The following is a 20,675-nucleotide window of genomic DNA, read 5'->3' as shown; positions in this document are numbered from 1 at the left end:
TACATTTTTCTTTAAGGTTATTTATGTTAATTACATTAATATTTACTTATCTACTAAAAATTTAATACCTTAAAAAGTTTCAAAAATAAGGTGCGCCTCATGTTCGACATATGTGTCCTTTCTCCTTGTGCCTCTCTTTTCCTTGCGCCTTTTAAAACTATGATCATATCTACTTTTTCAAAAACATATACACCTCAGTCACTATTATTAACTCTATATTTACCTAAAATAACATTTAATCAACTACTTATATTCTAAAATTCTAAGCATTATAAATCATAAAGGACTATCTTGAGATGGAGATAGTTATATAATGAAGGGAGACATTGTAACCTAATTTGGACAACATCACTTTGCTAGCCCCCCTTTTGATGTACACATAAAAATGAATATACACATAAAAACGAAAAATAAAAAGTGAAACATTACCTGCAGAACAAGATACAATTATGACTCCCCTAAGCTCTTTGGGAGCTCTTGTGAGTTTTATAAGAATCCAACCAAATGCGGTGCCTATTATATTTATAAGCAACACGTTGAGTGGCATAAACCACCTAGAGATCAAGAGAAACTTTTTTAGAAAATTGAAAGAAAGAATTACAACCAAAAAAATTAAAATAAAGGAGCGAACAAACATATATTTAGTCACTACTCACATCAAGTTTCGAAATAGAAAATCTCTATTATATAAGAAGAAGGAGATGGTAATGGTGTCTACTTAAAAGTAATATAAACTTGACATTTAGGACAATTAAAAGCTTAAAATATTTAAACTTGACAAATCTAACTTATGCACATTATTTCAATCCTTAAAAAAACTTAACAAATATGGAGTATAATTTACATGATAATTTATCTTTATTTATACAAGAAAAGGGGTATTATGTTAATTCTCTTTTGATTGCTACTTTCAAATAGAGATATCTTAAAAATTATATAAATGTACATGACCTTTTTAATATGTGACCACATTCAATGTTAGTTTCTAAATTTGTGAGATGAAAGTCAAATTGAGATATACTATATTTTATAGAAGATATATACTACTAATATTTCTTTTGAAAATTCAAAAATCAGAAAGTACTATACTTATTAATGTTAATATCAATGGTAATATTACGGCACACATCGCATCGCGCATATACAAGGCTAGTAAATACTACTCTTCTTCAATTTTGAAACAAAGACAGTAAATAAGCAACACTCACAATTTACGTAGGCTGCTGAAAGTCATGGTCTCAGCCAAACTACTCCCACAAAGGGCAGGATTGAAGACATAATACACAAGCTGTTGAATAACATAAACGACAAACATATAATATTTGCAATCGCATACTTCCACCACATAGAAATGCTAAAATAATTTACAATTTTAAACACACCTTTGACCTATAATACGTTCAATTATATGTTTCATTATAGAAAAGAAATTAAAGAAAAAAAGGCAACTGAGAGTACATGAATTCAACAAACATCGGTATATTGATATTATTCTTAAAAATGAGATTTTATGATCAAAATTTATGAAATGCGACTTTAAAAGGCTAGGCAAGTAATAAATATACTTCCTCCGTTTCATATTACTCGCTACATTTCTCAATTCACGAACTTTTTGGAGAAGAAAGAGGTAGAGTATAAAAAATAAAAGGGACGAGTGTTTATTACTCAAAAAAGAAGTGTAGCAAGTAATGTGAAACTTCCCACAATAAAAAATGTAGCGAGTACTATGAAACGGATAAAGTATGAAAAGAAAATTGAACAAGATTTACACACTCATAATTAAAAGGGGTACTTAACTTAATCAATTACCTTGTTCAAATTCTTTCGTGACAACTCTCCTAGGATAGCAACTCGATCCAATGCAAGTACAACACCAACGGCGGTGATTAACAACACGTTGATGATTGGCATTGCAGCAGCGATCATCAGATGTACTAAATCCATTTTTGCCAAATGCCAAGCTACTCAACCAAGTTGTAATAATAATGTTGATGAAGATCTATGACGATTGACGAATGGTGGACGGTGGTGACAGGCGAGAGGCTGAGAGGCGAGAGGCGAGAGGCGAGGGGTGAGGGCGGTGGTGGGTGAGAGGTGAGGGTGATCAGAGTGAAGTATGAATTAGGTTTACCATTTATATTACTATATCAAGGATAATCAACGTCATTTATGTTGATATTGTTTTTTTTTTTTTTTTTGACAGGATGTTGATATTGTAGACTAAGTGTTGATTGGTTAACATTTTAATTTGGGGAACAAAAAAATGATAAATATTAGTATATTACACCCTTTGTTTACTCCATAAGGACTATAATATAGTGTTTACTTCTTCTTTTTTCACGTAAATTAAGGAAAATTAAGAGACTATTTTAAATAAAATAATTAATAAAGTAATTTTTTTTATTGAAACTACTTCTTTATTTTCTTTTTCTGTAACAAAACTTAAGAAGCAATAAATTTTCCTTGGGATGGCGCAAAACAATGAATAGGAGCATAAATCTTGAAAGAAAGGTATGGATATTTGAAAAGTTTGTGTGAAAGTTGAAGATAATTTAATCTAAATAAATTGATAAAAATGAAGTAGGCGCAATATTTTGGGACACCCAAAATAAAATATAGGCACTATATTAAGGGACGGGGCGAGTAAAATATAATGCTTAATTTTATTTTTTCACAAGAATTAAGGTAAGTAGAATCTAATATAAAAGTAATGACTTTCTATTTATCTAAAATAAATGTTGTATGGCAAAATAAAATGTAATTTTAGGAGTGAAAATGGAGAATAATTGGTGAAAGAGCATTCAATGTAACTCTTGAGATGATTAAAATAAAGCAAAAAACTAATTTGAAGAAGCACATAAATAATGGTGACACGGTTTTTCTAGGCAAATCACAAAAAAATATGAAACTCAATCACAGAGTATAAAAGCAAACACTATATTGTGGGACACTCAATGCAAAATGGAAATGAATCACGATATTTTGAGACGAAGGGCGTAATATTATACTTCTTCCGTCCCATAATATATTGCTTACATTCCTTTTTTGGTGTCCCAAAATGTTGTGCCTATTTTCTTTTTGTCAATTTGTTTGGACTAAATTATCATTAATTTCTACACAAACTTTCCAAAATACCCCTACTTTTCTCTTAAAACATGTGACCCCATTTATTGCTTTACACCAATCCAAGGAAAATTTATTGCCTTTTGATTTTATTTCAAGGAAAAAGAAAATAAATAACCAGTTTCAATACAAAAGTATCAAAAAAGTACTTCATTAAATTTTTTTTTTGGAAATTCTACCACTCATTTCATTTTTTGTTAATTCCCGTGAAAAAAGAGAAGTAAGCACTATATTATGGGACGGAGGGAGTAGATTACAACTTATTTTAGGAGGGAGAATGGAGAGTATTGATTGAAAAGGCATTAAATGTATAAACAACTTAACCTTGGGTTCATTAAACAAATTAAATAAAACTAGTTCCAATATGCAATTAAATGATTGTGGCACAATATTTCTAGTCAAATCAAGAAAATAATGTGATTTTAGAAAAAAAAAAAAAGGGGAGAAACATTTTGAAACATATAAAATGATAAATGAGGACTATATTATAGGACGGATGAATTATGTATTAAATACAAAACTAACATCGCATGGGAAAATGACGTAACAGCCGAGCGCCCGAGCCTATTAAGTAACAAACTTGTAGAAATCTATGATTTGGTCATATGTAGGAGGCTCTTTCATCTATATATAAAAAGTACTTCCTCTATTTCGTAATATATTGCTCACTTCTCATTTTTCACGAGAATTGAAGAAAATATAAGTAGTAGTATGATTTTCCAAAAAAAACATTAAGAAAGTGCATTTTTTTTTCACCTTTTATCTTTGAACTAGTTCTTTATTATTTTTTTCTTTCAGAAAATAACGAATCTTCCTTAGAATGCTGTAAAATACTAATCACGGTTTCTAAATAAGTGCAATAATTTGACTTTCATGCTTGACCATCAATATCTCTAATTATATATTTATAAAAGTTATAAAAAGTTGATGTTATGAAATATTCATTGGAACAAATTCAAGAACATTTTATATGACCACTTTTGCTTTTTTATATTAATATATAAAAATACGGTCAAAGTGATGTATGTGCAAAAGTCGAAATTTTGCACTTAAAAAGAAATAGAGGAAGTTTGAAAGATATTTTGCACTAGGGTATGTATTTTGAAAGAAATATAGGGGTATTCTAAAAAGTTTATGTAGAAATTAAGGATAGTTTAGTCCAAACAAATTGATAAAACAGAATATAGGCACAATAATTTCGGACACCTAAAAAAAATGCGAGCATTATAATATTGAACGGAGGGAGGATTACAAATCCAAAATTTTGAGATATCTCATAATCCCAACCACAGTGTTCATAAAAAATCGAAACTGAAATACCGAAAACTGGTGAAAATGGGTGGTAATTGTGTTACGGTTATGATTCTTGAGTGAACGTTAACCAAAATACCAAAAATATTTTTTCTCTATTTAATGATCGTGAAACATTTTTTACATTAATTCTGATATTTGTTACTAAGTTACAACAATTAAAGGAAGTATGTGATTATTTGGAAAATTTAGTACTAATATAAACACTATATATAATTAGGAAATCGAGTGAATTCTTAGTGTTGGTTATGGTTTCCAATAGATTTATTATCTACTTTATATATATATATATATAATTATATATATATATATATATATATATATATATATATATATATATATATATTATATATATATTATATTATTAATATATATATATATATATATATATATATATATATATATATATATAATGAGTAAAACATAATAGTATAACTTAAATAAAGGTTAATGGTTAACCGAAAAAACGGTTAACCGCTTAGGCGATAATCGGTCGAAAAGGTTACGGTTACAATTCGCAAAAAAAAGAGCAAAACTTTCGGTTAACGAACAAATTGTTGTTTCGAGGCGGTTTACCACCTATGAACACCCCTGCTAACCATTACGTTCTTTCAACAATAGTTAGTTATTGTAAATTCTAACGTATGTCTATCAATCTAGAATCAATCTCAAACAATAATTGAACAACGAATTGAGGAAAGCAATAAATAGACACAAAGAAATTTTAACGTGGAAACCCAAAAAACGGGATAAAAACCACGAATATGCACTAGTAATCAAAGTAAGATGAGTTTAATGGTGAAAACAAGCTCTCAAGGACCTCTCCTAAAGCTCTTTCTCTCTAATTTGAGAAGAATAGTAATAATGAGGCAAAATAACCTCTAAACATATTTGTACTTTAGGGTTAAAAGGAATCCGAACGAAACAAGGAAACTGACTAGAAACTCGTGTAGCAGGGAACACCACGGATAGGCTGTGGCCTTTCTCTTAACACCACATCCAACCCGTGGACTTGAGTTGTACAAAGCACCAAAGATGCTCCTAGTAGTGAACTCCATGGGTAGGTCGTGGTGTTCATCCAACACCATGTAGATGGAAAAGAAGAAGAGAGATGCCGCTGAAGTTACCCGTCTCCGAAGTATTTATTATTTCATAATAAAATACTTTGTTTCAACTGTATCACTCTATGTATCATTTGATCATAACCCAAGACACCCTCTATTTTTACTTTTGTTTTCGGTCGTGATCTTCTATTATTTATGCTTTGATCCATTGTTGTGCTTCCCCAAACGTTCTAGCTTGGCACACCGATGCATCGATCGCTCCTTCATCGTCATCTTCCGACTACCATCGATCCACCACTAGTAGAATAAATGCTATTTGCTGCGGTGATATTGCTGCGTTTTTACCTATACGCAGCAATATAACACGCAAAAGAAAAAGAAAAAATAAAAATTGACAATATTGCTGCGGTTCCCGCCCAAAACCGCAGCAATATTGTCTAACGAATACTTTTAAAATAAAGTGGGACCTTGAACAACTAATATTGCTGCGGTTTCCACGTAGGACCGCAGCAATATATTAAAAAATATTTTTTTAATATATTGCTGCGGTCCTACATGGAAACCGCAGCAATATTAGGCTCCTCACATATATATACTCACACTCTCTCACTTAGTCACTGCTTCACGACATTCAGCCCCAAACCAAACCCTATACTTCCTCCCTCACTTCACGCCTCCCTCACTCCCTCACTTCACGCCTCCCTCACTCCCTCACTTCACGCATGCGCCTCCCTCACTAAACCCTAAACCAAAAAACAAATCTGACCTCTCTCCTCTCCTCAATCACTCACTCCTGCGGCCATTCTTCGTCCTTCTTCGTCGTTCGTCGTTGCTCTCCATCAACCGTGCATCTTCGTCCTCACCGCTCTTCATCAGTCTTAGTTGGTCGTTCTTCCTCCTTTCAGATCTATCTTCGTCGACCGTTCAACACTCGAAGATTGGTTTTTGGTCTCTTCGGCTCGAAGACTGGTTTCTCGTCGGCTCGAAGATTGGTTTTTGGTTTCGTCGGCTCAATACTCCGTCGTCATTTTTTTTTCGTTGGTTCGTGAGTGGTTTCTCGTTTTTTTGAGATCTGTTCGTGAGTGGTTTCTCTTTTTTTTTTTTCAGATCTGTTCGTGAGTGGTGGTTCTTATTTTTTTCGTTTTTTTTTTAGATCTGTTCGTGATTGGTGGTTCATGAGTTGCCAAATTGCTTCTCGTCTTTCAGTTTTTCTCGTCGATGATCCGCACGGTGGTGACATCGGTGGTTTAATATCCGCATGGTGGTTGTTCTTATTTTTATTTTTCTGTATTTTTATTTTTCTGTATTTTTATTTTCTGTATTTTTATTTTCTGAATTTTTATTTTATGTATTTTTATTTTATGTAAATTTTAGGATGATTTAATACAGTGAAATACGAGTAAAAGATGTGTATGTTTATGAACCATTAAGGACCTATGATTCTGTATTTTTGATTTATTTTGGTTGAAATACGAGTTGTCTTGAGTAACCTTTGTTTAGATTATGCTTATGCATTTATGCAGCGGTAAATGTTATTAGTAGTATTTTAGCTGGTTGATCTGATATAATGTTTTAGTTACTTTTAGTTTTTATTGCATTTTAAGTACTTTTAACATTGAAAATTTTAATTTTAAAAAAAAAAATTTTTTTTTTTGAAAAATTGTACCTATTGCTGCGGTTTTGGGCCCAAAACCGCAGCAATATGTGTACTTTTGTAATATTAAAAAAATGCATCTTGCTGCGGTTTGGTCATTAAAACCGCAGCAATATTACGTTATATTGCTGCGGTTTAAAACCGCAGCAATATTATTAATACCTATTGATGCGCCCTTAATTGCTGCGCGCCCTATTCCGCAGCAATAGGGCACTTTTTAACCGCTGCAAGTAGCCTTTTTTCTACTAGTGCACATCATTATCCAACAGTTATCACTTATAAAAAAAGCTTCATTCTCTAAAAAAGTTCATAATCATATGCTTTTCACCGTTTTTGCAGGTGAAGGAGAAAAACATCTAACACAAGTATAGTATTTGTAGCATACCAAAAAATACTTGTATAGTTTGTTGAAGATTCACCTTGTAACTTTGAAGTTACAAGGTCAGATCCTGGCTCCTAACTGTAGTGTTTGGGGTTTGGATCCTCTAACCTTTTCTCTAATCCTATGTCTAGCTCAAAAATATTGGACCAAGAAATCTTAAATTAAGCATGAAGTTTATTTATAGTCTTTGTCCTTTAGCTAAAACAAATTACTCCCTTCATCTTATAATATAGTGATCACTTCTTATTTTTCACGAGAATTAGAAAATTGGAAAGTGTTGTAGGATTTTCCAAAAATATATATTAAAGCAAATGTTTTTTTGGTACTTTTGTCTTGGAACTAGAATTTTGTATTCTATTTCCTTTAAAATATTTTTTTAAAAAAAAATTCTTGGAATGGTGTAAAGAAATAGATAGGGCACACATATTTTGAGAAAAAGATAGGGATATTTTGCAAAGTTTATGTAGAAATGAAGGATAATTTAGTTCAAATAAATTGATTTTAAAAAATTAGGCACAACATTTTGGGACATTAAGAAACGAATGTGAGCACTATATTATGGGATGAAGGGAGTAGTAAACAATTTATTGATCAACAAATTATTCTGCCAAGAATTAAATGGCCATGTCATGTTGCCACATGTGTTCCCCCCTTTCCATACACAATCAAATGAGACAAGTTAAACAATAAAAATGTGTATGTTAAGACTCGAGACCATAACCTCTCATTTGAAAAAAAACTAACCAACTAATCTACCATCTCGTGTTGGTCTTTGTGGAAGAAAAAAATTATTTAAAGACAAGATAATAATTTTTTTTTAAAAAAATAAATATAAATGTATTTATTAATACTCCCTCCGTTTCCTAAAGATCTTCCCACTTTCCGTTTAAGGGTGTTTCCAAAAGATCTTCCCACTTTTGCTTTATTCCTTATTTGGCAAAACAAATTTTCCTATTTACCCTCTCATGTCACTATCATATGGTCCACCATTACATTATTAATTCAATTTTACTCCCTTTCTCTCTCCTACTTTAACCCCTTTTTATTTGCTTATTTATCTTAACCCCTTTCTCTCTCCTACTTTACTCACACCATGCCCCACACAACTTGATTTTCCTTGGTATCTGTAGGAACAGTAAGTGGGAAGATCTTTAGGAAACGGAGGGAGTACTCATTAATCTAATACTGATATTAGCATGTCCTACCTAATTGACGCCACTACACTATTTAATTACATCAATTACATTTTTACACATTAACCTAAATTTAAAAAACAAGATAAAAAAGAGATTGTATTTTAGTTATATATGTTATGAATAATTGATTCTAATAATACAACCTTTCACCGGTTAAATTTTAATAAACCAACATTTATAAAGCTTAGGTGTACAACATGAAAATTTCAAAAAGGTCAGGTACAACATAGAATTTCGTAAAATGCATGGGCACTACCTAGAAAAACCAATTTTAATTATCAAATTTCATCTAGGAAATTTATGTACATGTTTACCCAATCAGAAATAAAAATACATAGTTTCTATGAGTTGATAGAAAAAACCCAAATAGAAATAAAAAAACTTGGCAATAATTAACAAAAACTAAGGAAAAAGAATTGTGTATTTATAGATTTGTATAACAATCACTGACAAATAAATAAGAATAATTGTTAAATATGTATACTGCAACTGAAATATGGCATTAGGACTTTTCTTTTTTGTTACTTCTGTTATGGCCCTGTTTGGCACTAGCGTTTTAGGTGGCGGGTAGCGATTTGACAAGATCAAAACGCTACTTAAGAAAATTATGAGTGTTTGGTAAGGTTGTGGTTGTAGTAGCGGGTAGCGGTTGGAGTAGACTATAGGTAGCGGTTGTAGAACGTTACCACAAGTAATGTTTGAGATTTATAGGTAGCGGTCTAGCAAATAAGCACTATATTTTTTTGATCCATATGAGACACGGAGGCAGTACAGCGGACAAAAAACACATCACCTCAATCTTAATCACTAGGCCAAGTCATCCTTGGTGCAAATAAACGCTATTAATAACAGGTTTATTTATTAAATTCAATAAATAAAGTTGTTAATCAATGTTTTTTTATTTCTTTTTCCTTATATTGTCTATTAATGGTTTTATTTTATGACAATTCATTGTTTTTTCTTTACAATAACAGAGATGTGATTTAAGTATTAATTTTAAATATAAAATACAACTAATATTTCACAATATTTAATACTCATTCCACAAGCATTTTAGTTAAAATAGGTAATATATATTTTTTGAGGGTTAAATATTATCATAAATTTATACATTTCTTTGAGTAGTTAAAAAATTGTATACTCCTTTTAGAGTAAGTTATTTGAAAAAATAAATATTGAATTTAACTATTGAACGAACATATGAAATTGTTGTAGTTTATTTCATATTTCAATAAATGTTTTTATAATTTCAACAACTACTTTTACCAAACACTTCTAATTAAACAACTAATTTAATCGTTAATCGCTAACAGCTACTAGTAGACAACTAGCAGCTACACCCAACCGCTACATCTATTACAACCGCTAGCAGCTATTAAAAATGTTAATTTTGCCAAACATGCTATGTTGTGAAAGTAGCTCCTGAGTTATGGCTCCATAAACTTCTAGCAGTTGTGCAAATTGATCTCATAAGTTTTCGTTAAATTAAAATGGCCCCAAAATTTTTAAAAGTTCCCATTGCAACTTGCACGATTTTATAAAGATTAAAGAACTGACGGATTGCTGGTAGTTCAGTGAAGTACCATCCCGAATTTTAAGATATTGCCCAGAGTTCGAATCATCATTCGAACAATATGTTGGGGTATTTACTTGTGACGGTAATGTGTCTTTAGACATGTTGTTTTTCGGAATGTTTAACCTTGTATCCAACCTCTGAACTAGTGTGTCCGTCTACCCGACATGCTAGTAACCTTGTAGGCTTTAATCTTCGGACTAATTATCTTTCTCGATTAGAAAAATTAAAGATTAAAGAACTAGTAGCAGTAGTATATAGTGGATTAGTGGTAGTAGCATTTGAGTTAAAGTATGTGATTCTATTCCACGACAAAACTTTTATAGTAAGAAAGAGAAAAAAAAAGTTCTCCGGTGTTGGAAGAGTTGAGCACATCTACTTCTGTAAATCGACTGCAGTTTCAAAGCAGTAAGCCAAGTACTTTTCTCTACATTCATCATTCTTATGATCTTATCTATGTGCATGTTTTTTTTTAATAATCTTTTCTCCTTATTTTCTTAGGTGAAATTAACACACTACTTCATCTTTATGACTGCAATACTGACGTCATTCATTAATTCAATGATTATTTCACTTCTCTCTTAATTATTAATTATTTAATTTTGCAGTGTATTGATTCAATTATCTTTTCTTTTACCTGGGTTTTTGTGATGATTTTTTTTTTTTTGGTTCATGTACACAGAAAATAGTATAAAGAAAGGATTTTGGTTATTTTTATCCCTTTATGAAATTAATAATGACATTTATAGTGTAATTAGAAACAGAACAACAATCTTAATTTTTAGGGTACTGAGGTTCGTAAATCATATTAAGTGACTAATATGTATATATTTTGTTCAGAATCTTTTATTTTATTTAAATTGTATATCCTATTATAACAATTTGAATTACACATTGAATCACATAATTTTTTTATTTTATTAAAAATTTCACCGTTTTAATGTAATTAATACATGTTGATGAACTGATAATACATAGGGTTTGAATATACAAAATTTTGTTTGTCGAATATAGTTAAGAAAAATGTTTCGAATATTTATATCAGTTATGAACCTGGAATTTCCCGTCTTTAGGGTCTGTTCTTTTGAATTAAACTGAACTAAATTGAATTTGTCTGAAATGAATGAAAATTGTGAGAGGAAACTAATTGAATTGAGGTAAACTGAACTGAAATAAATGTGTTTGAATTGAATTGAATTGAATTTTTATCAATTCAATCCAAAAGAACATAGCCTTTAGGCTATGTTCAGTTCACCTTATTTTTGCTTATTTCAGATCTAATCAGATCAGATCAGATCAGAAAAAATAAGTTCAGATCACATCAGTTCAGATTATGCTTATATTTAAAAATCATTATATTTTTCATTACATATTAGTAAAAATTATAATAATTGAATATTAATAAAGTACTCATTGAGACGAATCAAACAAGATCCCACATGACTATATTTTTTCTTATGTATTGAGAAAAATCTAAAAGATAAGATCTTGTAATCAGATCATTCAGATCAGATCAGATCAGAAAAAATAAGTTCAGATCAGATCAGATAAGTTCAGATCAGAAAATTTCAGGTGAACTAAACATAGCCTTAGTAGTTAGTATTGGTTTGTTGTCTTTATTTGACCCTTGTTTTTCCTTGAATGGCCCACCTAAATACACATATAGGTTGATGAAAGATGACTTTACACTTTAATGCTAACATATTATTGGGTTGTTGTGTTCATTTCTTTACTTGATATTTTTATCATGGTAGTTGTTGGTTGTTCTTGTTATAGTCAAGTGATCATTGCGTTTGATTGATTTGTTTAATTTAGTCTACTTTGGCACCTTAGATCACTCAACTCATATATATGCATTTGAATTTCATTCATTTTGGCTAATATAGTTGACTTAGGGAGGTAGGAGAGATATCAAGTTATCAGCCATAGCAATGACATCTACAAGTTTGATGAAGCTAAATGGGGCGTTGTCATCACAATGGATGGGACAGAATTCGTTCGATTTCCATGGCCGATCACCAACGTTCATAACAACTCGCCGAGTTTCCATGCCAAGCCGTTGTGCTACTTCAAGCTCTTATGTTGATGAGCTTGTAAAAACTGCTGTATGTTCTTTCTCTCATTTGTTTTCTTTTTTCCCCATTTATTTGTACTGTTGACTTGTTGAAATTATTGCTAAAAAGATGTACTTGTATGATTATGTAAAAGGTTGCAAACTTTTGTTGCTAAAAGATGGATGTGTAATTGTTCAAGGCATATTCTAGGAGCTTGAAGTGTAGAGATGGAATTCAGCTGGTTAAGTACTCACTTTTTGGAGTTTCTTGGAAGTAAAGCATTTGATCATTGAAACAAATTCTTGAACTTTCTTAGTGTAGTTTCTTATTTGGGTTGTCAGCTAAAGTTGTTTTCAGGGAGCTTAGGCTCAATTGAATTGTAGTGGAACTACAATCTAAAACATTTAAACCAATTGATTTTTCTTACTTTCAAATTATGTTGTTGCTATCAAGAATTTGATTGTCACTCAAATTCGTATGTTTTCCTCGCGTTCCCGAGTTTCAGAATTGGGAAACATGATCTTCATGAGATATTTCTTGCATCATAGTCCCTACTTCAACATAGCATCTTTTGGGATTGTGTTTTATGAATGTGTGATGCTTGTGATCTTAATATATCTTGCAGTACTTTGTTTTCCACTGGCATCAATTATTGGACATGTATAAATATGTATCTCTCCATGAAGTACAGTAACATGTGGTTCCTGGTTTCTGAAACCCCAATTGTTTCCGCGATACATATATTATGAGTTTATGACTTGTGGCGATGTTGTCCTTAATTCGAACTGCAATTCATTTTGTATTGGCTCTGCAGAAAACCATTGCTTCTCCTGGACGTGGTATTCTTGCCATTGATGAGTCAAACGCAACTTGTGGGAAGAGATTGGCATCAATTGGCTTGGATAACACAGAGGGTAATCGTCAGGCTTATAGGCAACTTCTACTCACAACTCCTGGTCTTGGTGAATACATTTCTGGTGCCATTCTGTTTGAGGAGACACTCTACCAGTCTACAACAGATGGGAAGAAATTTGTCGACTGCTTACGTGATGAGAATATTGTTCCTGGCATCAAAGTTGACAAGGTATAACAATGTTGCATGTCTTCCACATTTTGACAGCATAATACTCCCTTCGTTCTGTTTTAATTTTATCACTTTGTATATCATGTTTGCCAAGACACAACTTTTAACTATTAACATCTCTCAGAATCCGATTTAGAGAAAATAAAGTTGACCTTTGGAAAATACACATTGAGACGAAATGATAAATATTATAGCAACATTTGTTTTATATGTTAGTAAAAAGATATGGTCAATTCATGTATGTAAATCGTGTAAAAGTCATGTTTTAGAAGTGAAGAGTATTGATTGGAAGTAATGATCAATGACCTTCAAATAACTTTTGATCACTCTTTCAATTCCAGGGTTTGGTTTCTTTGCCTGGTTCAAATAATGAATCTTGGTGCCAAGGGTTAGATGGTTTGGCTTCAAGATCTGCAGAGTACTATAAGCAGGGTGCTCGTTTTGCAAAATGGTAAACCAATTTCACATGTACTAGACCTAAGACCTGTAAGATCTTCTTGACAGTATATATATATCATTAATAAGCCATGAAGTTCCTTTTCTATTTCATTTATTAGTGAAGAATCATAAATTTGTCTTGCATATACTTCCTCCGTTTCTAATTAATGTTTGATATCTGAAAATACATAATCAAGCAAAGCTAATAATATTCCACATGTAACTATGATTTTTCTTATATAATGTTGAGAAGTGAAGAAAATGTGGTTCAAGATTATGAAGCGTTGCACTTATATCATAAACTTTTATATGTTTGGCAAATAAAATGACATATGCTTGTTCTGGTGCACAAATGTAGGCGTACAGTTGTTAGTATCCCTTATGGACCTTCTGCTCTGGCTGTTAAGGAAGCTGCATGGGGACTCGCTCGTTACGCTTCTATCTCTCAGGTATACTTAAGCTTTCATTAGTAGTTTAAGGTGCGCTAGATGGCTAGGAAGCATCCGGAAAATTGCCGTTAATGTATCAGAGTTTGCCTATTAGAGCGGTTCTAATAAGCAAACTCTGCCAGGGTTTCCAGAATTAGCTCCTGCTTTATCGAATTCCAAATTTGATGCATTGTGAATCACGCACACGGCACATTCGATCCGAATCAGGTTCGAGCTGACCTAGTGAATTTGAAATAGTCTATGTATGCCATGAGGATAAGCAATCTTTTTTCTGGTAGTCTTTCCATAATTCAGACAGCATTGTGCCAAACCTTTTGGCTGTTTGAACTCCAATGATTAAGATGTACACCTGAACTGTCCTGAAGCATGATTCGCATCATATTTCTGGTATTAATTTCTTTACATTACACTTGTATGTTCATTGTTTACATTATAACATAAATTATACCTTACGAAAAATCATGTACATGTATAGAAGTACAATGAAAAAAAAAGGGAATATGACACCTGACTAGAACAAAGGTACACATACTGAGAATCTGAAATGCTACCTCTGAGTAAATCATTGTAGAACAAAAAGAATAGTTAATTTTGAGTATTATTAGCATACCCCGAGCTGCGAGGTGATCATCACCACCTGCATCTTTAGATAATTACCGTTTTGATGTTAATCATCACTACTGCTTGCTTATCAATTATCATACAGATATGTGTAAGTGTTTGAATTGGATGTATGATAAATCTGTCTTAGGACAATGGTCTTGTGCCCATAGTAGAACCAGAGATCCTTCTTGATGGTGACCATCCAATTGAGAAAACCCTTGAAGTAGCAGAGCGGGTTTGGGCGGAAGTCTTCTACTATTTGGCTGAAAACAATGTTCTACTTGAAGGAATTCTTCTTAAGCCAAGCATGGTAACACCAGGAGCTGATTACAAAGAGAAGGCTTCTCCTGAGACTATCACCAAATTTACCCTTCAAATGCTTACGAGACGAGTACCTCCTGCTGTCCCTGGAATCATGGTATGTTTCTTCAGGGCCTTCTTTTCGTAATTTTGAAAATCGCAAAGTCCGAGATCCCTATGTCCCAGGAGAGGATTGGTAATGACAAAAAAAAAACGATGAGACCATCAATTAGTTAAACAAAAAAAAGGGGAAAATTAGGCATAAAAGATATATTAATCTACAAAAATCTTAGTAGAATACTCAAATGTTAAGAAAGAAAGGTAAAAAGTTAAGTGGTTACTGGTTCGACCAAAAAACATATTGCTAGACCACTCAGTGGTATTTGGTAATATCCGAATAGTGTATTCTATGGAGAGGTGGCTATTTGTCAAAGAATTCTATTAACATTTCTTTCAAACTTGAATTTTTTGCATTCTTTCATTTTTAAGTTCCAAGACTAACAAGAGGATGTTTTGCCTGCTCTATAGTTTTTGTCTGGAGGACAGTCAGAAGTGGAAGCCACCTTGAACCTTAATGCTATGAATCAGAGCCCTAATCCATGGCATGTCTCTTTCTCATACGCTCGTGCTTTACAGAACAGCGTGCTTAAGACATGGCAAGGGCGTCCTTGGAATGTAGAAGCAGCTCAGAAGGGTCTTTTGGCTCGTGCCAAGGCAAATTCTCATGCACAACTTGGTAGCTACTCTGCCGAAGGCGAAAGTGAAGAAGCACAAAAGGGAATGTTTGTCAAGGGATACACCTACTAATAAACTGTACTGATGTTAAAGCTATATCTACACTTTTGATACAAACTACAAAGATTAAATGCTAGATTCATACTTATTATCTTTTATTTGTTTGAACAATACAGCATTGTGATATTCGACGTATTCTTTCATGAAGCACTAGTTTTAAAAGTTAACACCAGTAGCGTACCTAAGAATCGGGAATAGGACCGCAGACGACGTGTGACGTCCATGTTTACAAGTACATGATTCTTTTCTTTTTGTAAATTTTTTGAGGTAACCCTGAGATTATGCAGAAAGTTAGAGATTATGCAAAATGTTCAATTTAATCCTGCATATTTTCTAATAACTAAGTTACACTAACGTTAGAATTCCTCCAAGCTTAGTCCTAACAACAATGTTAGAAGTCGGTATTGTGATGAATTTCTCATTATATAATTATAGGCTTATAGCTCAAGTTGTTCATCAGTCCATCTAATATCAGTTGCTTACCAAATTACCATACTAGTATAGATCCAACTAACCTTTGACATAATATGCTCAAATAAAAGGAACTGAAGGTGAAACTTGCAAGATTCAGGAAGAAGATATAAAAGTAAACCAATATTTTCATTATAGTGGGAGCATCAACCGTCTATATGACATGTCCTCCGCGAAAAACAAGTATCAGAACTTCCTAATAATTGGCCGAAAAGCTGATACTCACTTAGAGCAGAAAAAGTACACACCTCCCACAGAAAAAGAAGACAATAGACATGTACAAGATGATCTGTAGCTTACAAGGATGTAAACACAATTTTCCTGATGACTAAAACAGCATAAAAGGAAAATGTTTTACACGCAATATCAGCAAAGGTGAACCAAAGAAGACAACAATTGATCTGGTAACATCGAGTTGTAACTGAAAATCCATCCATTGTACAATTCAAGTGAAGAAAAAAGAGGAGACAAAAGCAAACCATCAAAGAGTAGTCTCTGCCTTGATAAATGGACTTCAAACAGAAACATTATAATCATAGGCAAGGCTAACAAGATTAACTTATGCATCCACAAAGTACTTTATACTTACTCAACTTTCGAAGAACTTTCGAAGCAAGGCCTTGTTTTCTTCACTAATCCTAGGATCATTGAGTAAGTGAAAGAAAAACGAAGTAGTCTCAGTGTCAGCTGCAAAACCTTTGCTGGTCATAATGCTGACAAGCTCCAACGCCTTTTTCACATCATGACCATGAAGGAATCCCCTAATAATTGTATTGTAGGTGCACCCATCTGGAGGACATCCATCATCTTCCATTTTCTTTAGTAGCTCGTTAGCATCAGTTAGTAGCCATTTCTTACAAAACCCTTTGATCATTGCAGTGTAGGTATGCACATCTAGGGGTAACCCCTTAGCTACAAGAAAGGAGAAGATATTCACAGCCTCTTCAAGTCGGCCAGCTTCACAAAAGCCATCAATAAAGATAGTGTACGTGAAATTATTGGGGAGCACACCACTCCTCTTCATGTGATTAAACATGTGTAATGCATCGTCAATCAGTGCATTTTGACATAGACCATGAATCAACGAATTATAAGTGACTACATTTGGTTTTAAGCCATGAGATTCCATATCTTTAAAGAGCTTGCGTGCAAAATGTACTTGATTGTCCTTCAGACAGTGATCAATTAGAGTGTTATATGTGACAACATTAGGAGTAAGTCCTTTATGTGGCATTTCTTGGAAAAGATGCACAGCTTTGTCAACCTTTTTAGCCTTTGAATATCCATTGATTAAGCTGTTAAAAGTAACCACATTAGGTTTGCAGTCATGTTTTACCATCAAATCCATTACCTTTTCAGCCTCTTCCATCTCACCGTGTAAGCAATATCCATCCACTAAAGCACTATAAGTGATAATATCTGGAACCTGACCACTGTCAATCATGGAATCAAATATAGCCCTTGCTTCAGCAACCATCCCTTCTTTACAATACATGTCAATCAACATGGTGTAGGTCTCCACATCAACAACTATGCTGTTGTCCAACATCTGAGTCAACATCTCTTGAGCATCTTTCCACTTCCCCACAGTGCACATACCACGAATTAACGTACTATAAGTGATGACTGTGGGGGAAATGCGCTTTCTTTTCATCTCCTCAAAGAGTTGGACAGCTTGAGGTAAAAGCTGGTCTTTGCAGAGACTATCAATGATGGTATTATATATGACAACATCAGGCAGGTAATGGCCATGGGATTCCATAGTGCGAAGCAACTTAAGAGCACCAACATTGTTTCCTCGTTTGCAGAGACCTTTAAACATAGTCCCGTAGGTCAAGATGTCAGGTCGGAAGCCAAGCTTGATGGTCTTATCGAGCAATTGAACAGCTTCGTCCAGTCGATCAAAATGAATAAGCCCATTAATCAATGTAGTGAAAGTGACAATATCAGGTTGATGTCCCATCTTAAACAGCTTGGCGAGAACAGAAAACCCGAAATCAACACGACCAGAGCGGCAGTAACAATTGGCACAGATGTTGAGGGAATAAATATTGGGTGAGATGCCGGACAGCTGAAGCTGCCTAAAGAGAGAGATAACAATGGAGAAAGGGGGGTGGGGTTTAATCTTACACATTGCACTTAAAAGCTGATTGAAATCAATTATACAAGGAAGAGGACTCAAAGATATCATAGCATCAAACAGAGAAAGGGGATGATTAATCTTGTGAAACCCTAATTTGCATTCATGTCTCACAGATTTTAGGAACAATTGACGGTCATCAACATCAACATAATTTGTTGCTCTACGTGTATAATTTCGACAAGAAAATAAAAATTGGAAATTGGAAGCAATACCAGATTGATGATGAACAAGTTCAATTGCAGCAATTTGGCTCCGCAACATCATCTCTCTCACAATCATCTTCATTTATGAACACTTTCACTCTTTTTTTTTTATTTTGTCTTTTGTTTATCAATCACTGATTCTCTACGAGAAACAAATACTTCAACTTCATAGATAATTACTTGTGACAAATTTTCGAACTATCTCTTCTATGAGTTATGAACTTATGACCACGGGACAGAAAACAGACCTGAAGCTGAAGTACTCCATCCATTTCAAGATATAACTATATAAGGTACCACTTGCTCTCAATATACTTCCTCCGTGTTTTTAATTCTTTCTACATAGAGAAAGTGGGGGGTTTTTAAGAAAGGTAGAGAGAGAAAGTAGGGGATCATCACTTTTTGAATAAAAAACCATTTGTTAAGGAAAAAGTATGAGTATTTTAAAAGAGAAGGTGGGGGACCACTAACTTTTTAATACTCCACCCGTCTCAAAATATAGTTCCCATTTCTATTTTGGGAGTCAAATTTTAAAAACTTTGACCAGATATTCTTACTAATGTATACAACAAAACATATTCATGAGGGATCTTGTTAGATTCGTCTCAATGTATACATTCGTAATATCAACTTTATATATTTTTTACTAATAACAAATAGAAGATATCGTAGGTCAAAGGTACGTCTTGGAGACTGTGCAAAATAAAGTGGGAACTATATTTTGGGACAGAGGGATTAGTATTTTAAGATTTTTATGGTGAAAAGGAATCCATTTATGGTATGTAACATCTATTATGACATTTCCATTTAAGGGAAATGTAGCATCTATAAAAAAACGGAGGAAGTATGTCATTATGTCATTCCCCTTATTTTTCCTCGAGTGAGGCTATGTTCAGTTCACCTTATTTTTGCTTATTTCAGATCTAATCAGATCAGTTCAGATCAGATCAGAAAAAATAAGTTCAGATCAAATCAGATCAGTCAGTTTTAAAAACTCATTATTATTATTAAATATCTTTCATTACATATTAGTAAAAATTTTAATAATTAAATATTAATAAAGTACTCATTGAGACGAATCAAACAAGACCCCACATGACTATATTTTTTCTTATAGATTGAGAAAAATCTAAATTATAAGATCTTGTAATCAAATAAGTTCAGAAAAAATAAGTTCAGATCAGATCAGATCAGAAAAAATAAGTTCAGATCAGATCAGATAAGTTCAGATCAGAAAATTTCAGGTGAACTAAACATAGCCTGAGTCTCCTTCTTCTAATTTTAAAAAAAATATATAGATGTAGTTATACTGGTATGAGTTTAGGGTTGACATTTTGTAATCTTTACTTATTGATAGTTAAATATATTAATGGTTAAAGACTTAAAGTTATGAGTTGATAGACGTAAAAATAAATGTATAATATTGGAATCGAAGGTGATGCCAAATAGGTTGAGCAAAATTATCCGAAAACTAGAAAAATCGTTCCAAAACTGATTCGAATAATTGATTATCGAACCAAAAAAAAATTATCGAGTCAAGTACCCGATCGAATATACAAGTTATCAAATTGAATACGGGTACCCGTTAAGATAATATCAGGTATCTATATTATCTGATAATTATCTACAATGAAATGAAACTGGGAACTTGCATTTAGATATATGAAAATTGAACGAGTTAAAAAAGATAAAATAAATTTTTTTTCTTTTAAATTTGGGGTCACTTGATAATTTGAGTAAAGAGCAATTGTGTAGTAATGTAGTAGAAATCATATGATAATGTTGGTATATAGTCTTAAATAATACTATAACAACTAAATTAAAATATATAA

General features: G+C 32.6%; 2 protein-coding genes across 7 annotated transcripts; one reads left to right on the top strand and one right to left on the bottom strand.

Moving 5' to 3' along the window:
• The first annotated feature begins 10,561 nt into the window (after positions 1-10,561).
• LOC104890526 (fructose-bisphosphate aldolase 3, chloroplastic) lies at positions 10,562-16,173 on the top strand. 4 transcript variants are annotated; one of them, XM_010676043.3, is made up of 7 exons: positions 10,562-10,711; positions 12,190-12,408; positions 13,172-13,441; positions 13,783-13,892; positions 14,238-14,328; positions 15,080-15,349; positions 15,760-16,173. In XM_010676043.3, exons 2-7 carry the CDS (start codon positions 12,235-12,237, stop codon positions 16,036-16,038), a joined length of 1,194 nt encoding a protein of 397 aa, XP_010674345.1. In that variant the 5' UTR covers positions 10,562-10,711; positions 12,190-12,234; the 3' UTR covers positions 16,039-16,173. The 4 variants fall into 4 exon arrangements, with proteins under 4 accessions (XP_010674345.1, XP_010674347.1, XP_010674346.1 ...); XM_010676045.4 differs by having other exon boundaries at positions 10,584-10,720; XM_010676044.4 differs by having other exon boundaries at positions 10,587-10,711; positions 12,199-12,408.
• Positions 14,684-19,135, bottom strand: LOC104890525 (pentatricopeptide repeat-containing protein At1g63330). 3 transcript variants are annotated; one of them, XR_007273615.2, is made up of 3 exons: positions 17,087-19,135; positions 16,208-16,299; positions 14,684-15,406 (listed from the first exon to the last, which is right to left on the bottom strand). XR_007273615.2 is itself a non-coding variant. In XM_048643435.2 (2 exons), exon 1 carries the CDS (start codon positions 18,923-18,925, stop codon positions 17,087-17,089), a length of 1,839 nt encoding a protein of 612 aa, XP_048499392.2. In that variant the 5' UTR covers positions 18,926-19,135; the 3' UTR covers positions 14,684-16,299. The 3 variants fall into 3 exon arrangements, 2 of the variants coding, with proteins under 2 accessions (XP_048499392.2, XP_010674344.2); XM_048643435.2 differs by having other exon boundaries at positions 14,684-16,299; XM_010676042.4 differs by lacking the exon at positions 16,208-16,299.
• Between the last annotated feature and the right edge of the window lie 1,540 nt (positions 19,136-20,675).

Source organism: Beta vulgaris, chromosome 4 (assembly GCF_026745355.1).
Source record: "Beta vulgaris subsp. vulgaris cultivar EL10 chromosome 4, EL10.2, whole genome shotgun sequence".
In the NCBI taxonomy this organism is placed as follows: domain Eukaryota; kingdom Viridiplantae; phylum Streptophyta; class Magnoliopsida; order Caryophyllales; family Amaranthaceae; genus Beta; species Beta vulgaris.
The sequence above is the reverse complement of the archived record's forward strand: the minus strand, read 5'-3'. Positions and strand labels throughout refer to the sequence as shown.